This window comes from Uranotaenia lowii, chromosome 3, assembly GCF_029784155.1.
Source record: "Uranotaenia lowii strain MFRU-FL chromosome 3, ASM2978415v1, whole genome shotgun sequence".
Lineage (NCBI taxonomy): Eukaryota > Metazoa > Arthropoda > Insecta > Diptera > Culicidae > Uranotaenia > Uranotaenia lowii.
Window position 1 is genome coordinate 356,559,592 of NC_073693.1, and position 9,012 is coordinate 356,568,603.

The following is a 9,012-nucleotide window of genomic DNA, read 5'->3' on the forward strand; positions in this document are numbered from 1 at the left end:
TTTTTTCATTTTTGTGTCATTTTTATGCCATTTTTATGTCATTTTTGTATCATTTTTGTGTAATTTTTGTGTCATTCTTGTGTCATTTTTATTTCATTTTTGTGTCAATTTTGTGTCAATTTTGTGTCTTTTTTGTGTCATTTTGTGTCATTTCTATTTCGTTTTTTGTCGTTTTGTTTCATTTTTGTGTCATTTTTGTGTAATTTTTATGTCGTTTTTGTATCATTTTTGTATCATTTTTGAGTCATTTTTGTATCATTTTTGTGTCATTATTGTGTCATTTTTATGTCATTTTTCGTAATTTTTTTCATTTTTGTGTCATTTTTGTGTCATTTTTGTGTCATTTTTGTGCCATTTTTATGTTATTCTTGTATCATTTTTGTGTAATTTTTGTGTCATTCTTGTGTCATTTTTGTTTCATTTTTGTGTCAATTTTGTGTCAATTCTGTGTCTTTATTGTGTCATTTTGTGTCATTTCTATTTCGTTTTTTGTCTTTTTGTTTCATTTTTGTATCATTTTTGTATCATTTTTGTGTCATTTTTGTGTCATTTTGTGCCTTTTTTGTGTCATTTTTGTGTAATTTTTGTGTAACTTTCGGGTCATTTTTGTGTCATTTTTCTGTCAGTTTTGTTTAATTTTGGTGTCATGTTTCTGTCATTTTTTGCCATTTTTGTGTCATTTTTGTGCCTTTTTTTGCCATTTTTGTGTCATTTTTGTGTCATTTTTGTGTCATTTTTGTGTCATTTTGGTGTCATATTTGTTTCATTTTTCTGTCATGTTTGTCATTTTTGTCATATTATTTTCATTTTTGTGTCATTTGTCATTTTTGTGTCGTTTTTGTATCATTTTTGTATCATTTTTGAGTCATTTTTGAGTCATTTTTGTATCATTTTTGTGTCATTTTTGTGTCATTTTTATGTGATTTTTATGTCATTTTTCGGCATTTTTTTCATTTTTGTGTAATTTTTGTATCATTTTTGTGTTTTTTTTGTGTCATTCTTGTGTCATTTTTGTTTCATTTTTGTGTCAATTTTGTATCTTTTTTGAGTCATTTTGTGTCATTTCTATGTCGTTTTTGTTTTATTTTTGTATCGTTTTTGTATCATTTTTGTGTCATTTTTGTGTCATTTTTGAGCCATTTTTGTGTCATTTTTTTGTCATTTCTGTGGCATTTTTGTGTTGTTTTTGTGTGATTTCAGATGTTGTTCAGTTATAGAAGACGAACCTATGTTGGAACCTGGCTCTTGTTCCGGGGCCAGGTTCGTCCTAATTGAGTTTCGTTCTAGCTTTTGTATCTTGGTATGTAGTTAGTATTTTTTTTTTGCTCGAAGCAACTCTTTCTTACTGCAATTTATTTCGTCGGATCCATCCGGACAGTCCAGCTCCCGGTCGCAGATCCAGTGCTTCGGCACGCAACGGTCCCCGGATTTGCACATAACTTCGTTGAACTGACACGATTTGTTTACTGATGGACACGGGCGTTTTTGTTGAGGAACAAAAAAAAAATGGAAATGGGCACCCACACCAGTACAGTGTCGAGGTCAATCGTTGCGGTTTCGGTATCACGGGATCGGTTTTCAGTTAGTAGTATGTAGTTGTAGGTGGTTGTTGAAGACCGGAAGTGACAGGACCAAGTCCAATGGTTGTCCGGCGAACGGTCAACAACAACATTCCAAAACCAGGAAGCAGGAAGGGGATGAGGATGAAAAACCAAGAAGCAAAAGCAAAATGGCAAACAATTTTAAAAGCAAAAAAGTGCAAGGGGAGCTGTGCTGAAAAGTTGGGTGGATTACAGATAGAAGACAGATAGCTCTTTGAAGCAAAGAGTTAGGAAACACACAAGAAAAAGCAGTGCGTTGGTTTCCGCTTCCGGTTTCGGTCCGGAACGAGGGATACTTACGGCACTTCTCCGAGTCTTCGTCCGAGCCGTCCGAGCAGTCTTTCTCACCGTCGCACTGCCAGTGCCTCGGGATGCAGCGGCCACTCTTGCACCGGAATTTGTCATCCGAGCAGTTGGTTTCTGTAGAGGAAAAAAACGAGAGAATAAAAAATGGTGGGTTAAAAATTATAATTGAATATTTGCTTGAGCTTTGCCACTCAAGGCTGGTACATGAGTAGAAGAAATTCGTGGAAAGATTCATAGTTAGATATTGTTAATAGAAGTATAAGAATTTATTTATTTTATTTATTTTATTTTTTAAAATAAGTAAAATAAATAAATATAAGTATAAGAATTTATAATATTTAAATTCTTTATCATAAGCATTCCTTCGAGGAGCTTAAAAAATGATTGTAATTAGATTAAATCGGAAATATAAATTGTATTTCTGTACTAGAAGAATAATGTGTGACCTCCAGATTATTGATTTTTTTTGGCTTTTGCAAAAGAGAACCATAACAGAACGTGGAAGATGGCGTTTGGACATAAGAATATTTAACTTTTCTATTCATAAAGTAACAAATTTGCAAGAGTTTGTTTATAAAAAAAGTGAATAATTTATTTTTTTTTTTAAATGTTCTTCTGGATGTACAGTGTACTTATAATGTACAACTGTTTAAAATGACGTGCAAAAATAAAAAATCATTAAATAAAGGATTAAAAATGTTTAAAAGTGAGAGAAACGAATATTCAAAACATGTTTTGTACGAGGAATCAAAAAGTGGCTGTTTACAACGCATTATTTTGCACTTGTTATTCTTATTCAAAATTGGATTTTAACAGTATTTAAAAAAATATAGTGTTGTGAACTTTTGTCAACTTCGTCATTTATGTTAAGATTTTGTGGCATGTGATCTAGCTCAGTTGGCAAGTCAGTTGCTTCCAGAGCCGATATCCGTGAGTTCGAGCCCAAGAGTAAACATCGGATCACAGTTTTTCAATAACTGCCCGCCAACTGCATCGTTGATATGTCGCGAATGACTTAAAGATGTTAAAACGACTATAATCGAGAAAAAAAAAAGGTTTTGCTTTTATGTTTTTTTTTTACTTTTATCCACATATTTCTTTGTCATTTGAGAGTTGATCTAAATATCTTTTTAAATCAAATAATATTTTAAAATCATTTGTAAATGATTTTCGGCCTGTATTAAAGAATAACTCGAGTTATATTTTTAAATGTAAATTTTTTTATATTGATAAAATTGACAAGATTGACAAAATTGAGAAAAATGACAAAATTGACAAAATTGACAAAATTGACAAAATCGACTCAAAATTGAATTAAAATCCACAAAATTGACAAAATTGACAAAATTGACAAAATTGACAAAATTGACAAAATTGACAAAATTGACAAAATTGACAAAATTGACAAAATTGACAAAATTGACAAATTTGACAAAATTGACAAAATTGACAAAAATGACAAAATTGACAAAATTGACAAAATTGACTCAAAATTGACTCAAAATTGACTCAAAATTGACCCAAAATTGACAAAATTGAAAAAAAATCGACAAAATTTACAAAAACGCATATTTACAAAATTGAAAATATTGGAATTTCAAAGTAGTCAAAATTTTTAATATCTATAGTTGTTTTGATCGTTGCCGCATCGTATTTACTCAAGCACTTGTTATTTTACCCGATTATTTTTAAAATATATTCGATTCATTCACTTGAGAGGTTGAGTTATTGAAAACACATGGTAAGGCATCTTTTTTTTTTTGAATTGTATTCTTAATTTTTATACCTCTTCCCTTTTAAAGTTACCATATACAGTGATGCCAAGAAGAGTAAATTGAGTGAGATTATAATGTAATAGAAACGCGATCATACAAGATATTCCAGAATCCTGTCATTCAAGAATCTTCGATTAGTGGTAAATAATCTTATTTTTATAAAAATTAGGGTTATTTCAGAATACTTTTATCCTTTAAACAATTTTGAATCTTGATTTCTAAAATTCATTTTGGATTTGCTGCGTACGATTTTCTTTAATCATAATTCAGAATTTATACGTATCCAAATATAACTTACAGGCGGTAAAAAAGGTCACAATCCACTTTCAAGTGTGTTAAATCGTTTTTTTTTATTTTAGCGTACAATTATTGTTGTTTTTTTTGTGTTATTTTGGTTTTGTTTGGTTAAATTTTCTTCAAATTCATATATCTGTTGTGTCATGTTTGTTCCTTGTTTTCTCTCAATTTGTTCCCATTTATGTGTCATTTTTTTTCAATATATATTACATTCTATATATTTGTATGTCATTTTCGTTTCATGTTAAATTCTTGCTTATTTTTTTTCTTTTTGTTTCAGTTTTGTCCGTAGTTAATCTTTTTTTTTATCATTTTTCGATTCTGTTGCATTTTTTTTCGTTTTTCTCGTTTGTGTCTTTTTTCTCATTTTTTTCCTTATTTTTTAACTCATTTTGGTATAAGTTGTGCCTCATTTATGGTCTATTTTATCTTACTTTTGTATCTTAATTTTTTTTTGTTTATTTATTGTCTCATTGACTAACTTTTTTTGTTACATTTAACCGTTTTTGTCTAAATTTCCCTCATCTTATCTATTTTCAGTGTTTTTCGTACTTTTTATTTTCTTTTTATATAAAAAAAATAAAACTAGAAAAAGATTTGAATTTGAGACAAAAATGAGAAAAATATGAAAAAAAAAACTAATTCAATATTTTGACGGAAGTTTACAATATGCGCAGGAAGAAAATCATGGCCTATTTCGCTGTACTGGCTTCTGACAAGCAAAATATATAATCCGAAGTTTTCACCGACGATTGCCCGTCAGAATGAGAAACGGTTTGGGTTTTTTTTTCTTAATGTTGCTTCCAGAAAGTTGAAATTGTAGATAACTCGAAGCATTGGAATCAAGCGAAATGTTCTTTATTTTGGTAGAGATAAGTGATATTACTATCATATGAATTGGAGGATAAGAGATATTTATCTTAAAAAGAAATTTTTTTTTCTGAATATTATTGTGAAAAGAGAAGAAGGAAAAAAAGAAAAGAGGTCGTGCAGTTTGTGGAAATACTATCAAGAGTAAGCAAAATCGTGAACAGTGAGGCAAGGTTGCCGAAAAAAATTCTGTGTTTTTGTGATAAAACAATCTGACTATCTGTGATTCTACCCAGAAATTCCGTGACGGATTTCCTTAATTGTCACAATTGTCAATTGCATTGATTTCATTAAAAAGTCATTAGAAATCGTGTCTCTTTCAAATTTTACTTGAGAAAAATTTTGAACAATAACAACATTATCATGATTTTTCAACACAAATTTAGGAATCTAAAAAAAAAAATTGACATAAAAGATAAGAATTTTAAAAATATGTAAATATGTGAATATTTTCAAGATTCTGTGTTTTATGACACAGATTCTGTGATAAAAATTTGCTCAAAATTCTGTGAAGTTATAGATTTTTCTTTGATTTCGGCAACCTTGCTGTGAGGGTAGGCAAAATCGTTGGAAGGGAGGTAATTTTTTTTTGATACAAGTTACGAGGCCTACTTAATTTCCTTTTTTATGTACAATAATGGTAAGATGGAAAAATGGAAAAAGGATAAAATAGAAAAAGGATAAAATACTGAGTTAAGAAAATGTTTTGAATATTGCATTTTTATAGATAAGAATTATGAATCACCTGATCTAATAAATGCAAGAAAGAAAATAAATATAAATCTGCGGGTAAATCCGTACCTTTTTGTCTTTTTTCACTTTGAATATATTTCTATAATATCTTATTTCTATGTCACTGTTAAATCACTATTTGTTCTTTTTTGTCTCTGTTTTCTGATTCTTTCCACTTTTTTTGTCTCATTTTGTGTGATTTGTGCTAAGTTTCGTAAACTTTTGGTTTTGTTTTTTTTTTATGAAGAGATCAAACACCGTAATTAATTTTTGTTACTAAATTTATCGGTGAAAAGTGATGTCCTTTTTAGTAAGAACATATTAGGCTTAAGAAATTTTATAGACGGGTAGAAAGTAAGAAGGAATATAATATGGTGAAAATGAGCAGGTAGAATTTATTAGAAGCATCATCATCACATACCAAATTTTTGTTTGGCACTACGACTACTATGAAGTGAAATAGAATGGCACCACCATCACACATTAGTGGCTAAGCGTGGTTCGCCCCACAAGAGGAAACTGACAGTGCGAACGATCATTTTGTTTTTTTTTTCATTTTTTTATAAGTTTTATTTTTATTTTTGACTCATAATTGTTCCATTTTTTAATTGACTTTTGTTTCAATATTGTCTCATTTATTGTATTTTTTCTCACAATTTCTTCTTTGTCATGTTATCTCCTTTTTTCCATTTTTATATTGCAAACTTTATTTGTATCAGTGCCATTTTTAGATTTTTTTTTGACTATTTTGTGACTTATGTTGATTTTTTTTGTGTATTTAGTATTTAGATTAAGTCTTCTTCTATATAAGATTATTGTGTCATTTAAAATGAAGCCATTCTTTTCTATATTTTATAAGCCTTTATGGTTGTTTATTTTTTTGTTAATTACTTTTGAAAACTCAAGCAACTCATTAGTGTTTATTTAAAGATTAATCATAGCCAAGTTAATTTCAAAGCATCAAAAAGCAATTTTATTCCCCGTCATCAGCATCGACCTTGTCTGCCCATTTTCCTGATATCTCAGGTACAGTTCCTCAATCAAATCTTCAATCATGCCGGACATCTGCAGCAAATGATTCTTCATGGCGTCCATCTTTTCCTCTTGCTCGGTCAACTTCCGCTGCAGCAACTCAATCTGAGCGTCCTGCTCCTGGCTAACCTCAATCAGCTTGACCTTCATCATATCGTTCATAAAGTCCATTTCCTTTCGCAGCTTCCGGATGTCCCACTGGGATTTTAGTGTTACGAAGTTCACATAACTATCGTCACAACAGATGTCATAAACGGACGACCGATTGGTCGGACAAGGCAATTGGTCTGTTTGGTAGCTGATAGAACGATTTTGAAGGTGAGGATATAGTTTGGAGAGGGCTCTGCAGTTCCAAATATTACCGGAAAAGCTCAAGGTGGTTAAACTTGGGAAGGAAAGTTCAAAGTCACTACCCTCAAGGAAAAGCATCCGATTGTTGGCGATGTTCAGGTACTTGAGATTTGTAAGATTCCAACTGTTAAAGTCCAAATCTGTGATGTGGTTGTTGTTCAGGTGAAGAAATTTTAATTTTTGCAACCGAAAAGCGGAATCCAGCGATCTTATTCGGTTGTTGCTCAAGTCCAGTGTTTGCAGTTGAGATAGGTTAGTGAAAATTTCGAGGCTTACGAATCCAATCTGATTGAAGGATAGATTCAAATGTTGCAGTCCAAGAAATTCTTTCACATTCGGAACTCGATCAAACAGATTGTGGGATAGCTCCAGGACCAGTAGATTGAGGTTTTCAGCATTTGGCGTTTTTTCAATGCGCTTTAACTTATTCCAACTGGCGTTCAGGTGAATGAGTTGTGGTCCAACAAAAAGTTGCTCAACTCCAGCCTTGTTTATGGTGAGATTAGTTGTTTCCTCCAGCTGACCATAGATGGGTTCTCCAAAGTTTGGAATATTTCCTTCCAGGAAGTGTACCGATTGTTGCGCTTCCGGCAGTTCGACGTCGTAGATTTTGTCCGGTGAAGAAAGTTTCACTCCTCTCAGGAGACACACGTCATCATCGGCAGGTACCGCACACTCGAAAATTTCTTGAGATTTTGTGCACTTTCCAGCCAACAGAATCAAAAATCTAAAACATAGAATATTTAAAGCATTTCTATTCCTCCACTGAATTGTACTTTTCAACTCACGAAAGAAACCAAAACTGATGCGCCATTTTAGGAAGAAAGTAAACTTAGTACTGCGAGAAGTTTGATAAGGATTCAGTAGAAAGTAGAAATCGCTACACAACATTCAGATTGAGGTCAGTGATTGGCACATCACAACTACAAATCCTATTCCAGAATACTATCATTGATCAATCATCGAGTGAATTAATAACGGATCATGTTCGATGCTGGCGTAACATAACGAAATGACTCAAGTGTTTTTATGTGATGCTCAATAAGAAGCTTCAAGTGAAATGAAATTTCTCACCTTAAATCAAAACGTTAAATATTGGCGATTTTTTTTAATTTTAAAATACAAATTTCATAGCTTTGAAACCAGTCATAGAATAACTAAATGTATCCACGTAAAAAATAAAAAATTTCTCCAGAAAAAAGGTATGCAGCAGATTTGTTTTTTGTGTAGATGTGTCTCAATAACAGCATCCTATTACAAACTTTCTCACCTTAAAAAGGCAAAATTAAAAAGCAACATTTCGGTGAATATCACTATCCTGGGGATGCAAAAAAAACAAAGGCGTCCACAAAAACAGCCCTGAACTGAAACCAGCCAATGAAAATACGAACTTTGGGTGGGTTGCGGGCCAAAAGTGTCCTACATGTTTGTTGCGGTTCGTGTCCTGGGGTTTTCGCGAAAAGTTGTTTGCCTCGAAAAAAAAATCCCATTGAACACTGTTTTTTTATTTATTTCAATTCAGTTCGCTGTTATTTTTTGTTTTTTTTTGGTTGTCGATTTTTTTAATCCTTTTGGAGGTTTTTTTTTCAGACACACCCGTAGAAGAGTCGAATGACAGATTTGTCACATTTGTAACCAACCCGCGCCGCGCCTCTGATGGGATTCAGGTGTCGAATTTTATTGGATCGATGAATTTTTTTTTGCGAATGGGGCTATCACCCGAAAGGATGGATTACAATCGTCGGGTGAGCGGATTTTGCGATGCATTTGATGATTGTTAGTCCTGAGTTTTGTAAATTGGCTAACAACTGGTCATCATGAATAAATTCAGTTCATTTGATTTTATTTTAAATTTGTGTCATTTATATATCTTGAGTCATTTTTATTATTTTAACATGAAACAAGAGAGCAATTTTTAAAATATTTATAAACTATTATGGAATTTTAAGGATTTTTCTTAACGTATCAATTTTTAATTCTGTCAACCATCATTTTTGTCATTTTTGTGTCCTAAATGTATATTTTCTGTATCATTTTTGAGTCATTTT

General features: G+C 31.6%; 2 protein-coding genes across 2 annotated transcripts in view; both read right to left on the reverse strand.

Moving 5' to 3' along the window:
* The window catches only part of LOC129753981 (very low-density lipoprotein receptor-like), a 28,550-nt gene extending 26,408 nt beyond the window's left edge, over positions 1 to 2,142 (reverse strand). The window contains exons 1-2 of the mRNA XM_055749835.1: positions 2,085 to 2,142; positions 1,902 to 2,021 (exon numbers count right to left, since the gene is read on the reverse strand). Coding sequence (XP_055605810.1) covers positions 1,902 to 2,021; positions 2,085 to 2,142 — 178 coding nt within the window. The remainder of the gene's footprint in view (positions 1 to 1,901; positions 2,022 to 2,084) is intronic.
* A 4,358-nt stretch (positions 2,143 to 6,500) lies between these two features.
* On the reverse strand, positions 6,501 to 7,889 carry LOC129756348 (toll-like receptor Tollo). The gene is made up of 2 exons (XM_055753206.1): positions 7,753 to 7,889; positions 6,501 to 7,691 (listed from the first exon to the last, which is right to left on the reverse strand). The coding sequence occupies exons 1-2, from the start codon at positions 7,776 to 7,778 to the stop codon at positions 6,542 to 6,544; spliced, it is 1,176 nt and encodes a 391-aa protein (XP_055609181.1). The 5' UTR covers positions 7,779 to 7,889; the 3' UTR covers positions 6,501 to 6,541.
* Between the last annotated feature and the right edge of the window lie 1,123 nt (positions 7,890 to 9,012).

Bases quoted from the DNA above. Each gene is read 5' to 3' on its own strand.
- LOC129756348 (XM_055753206.1), bottom strand. From the start codon at position 7,778: ATGGCGCATCAGTTTTGGTTTCTTTC. The intron at 7,692-7,752 runs GTGAGTTGAAAA...TCTATGTTTTAG, and splicing joins CATCAGTTTTGGTTTCTTTC to ATTTTTGATTCTGTTGGCTG.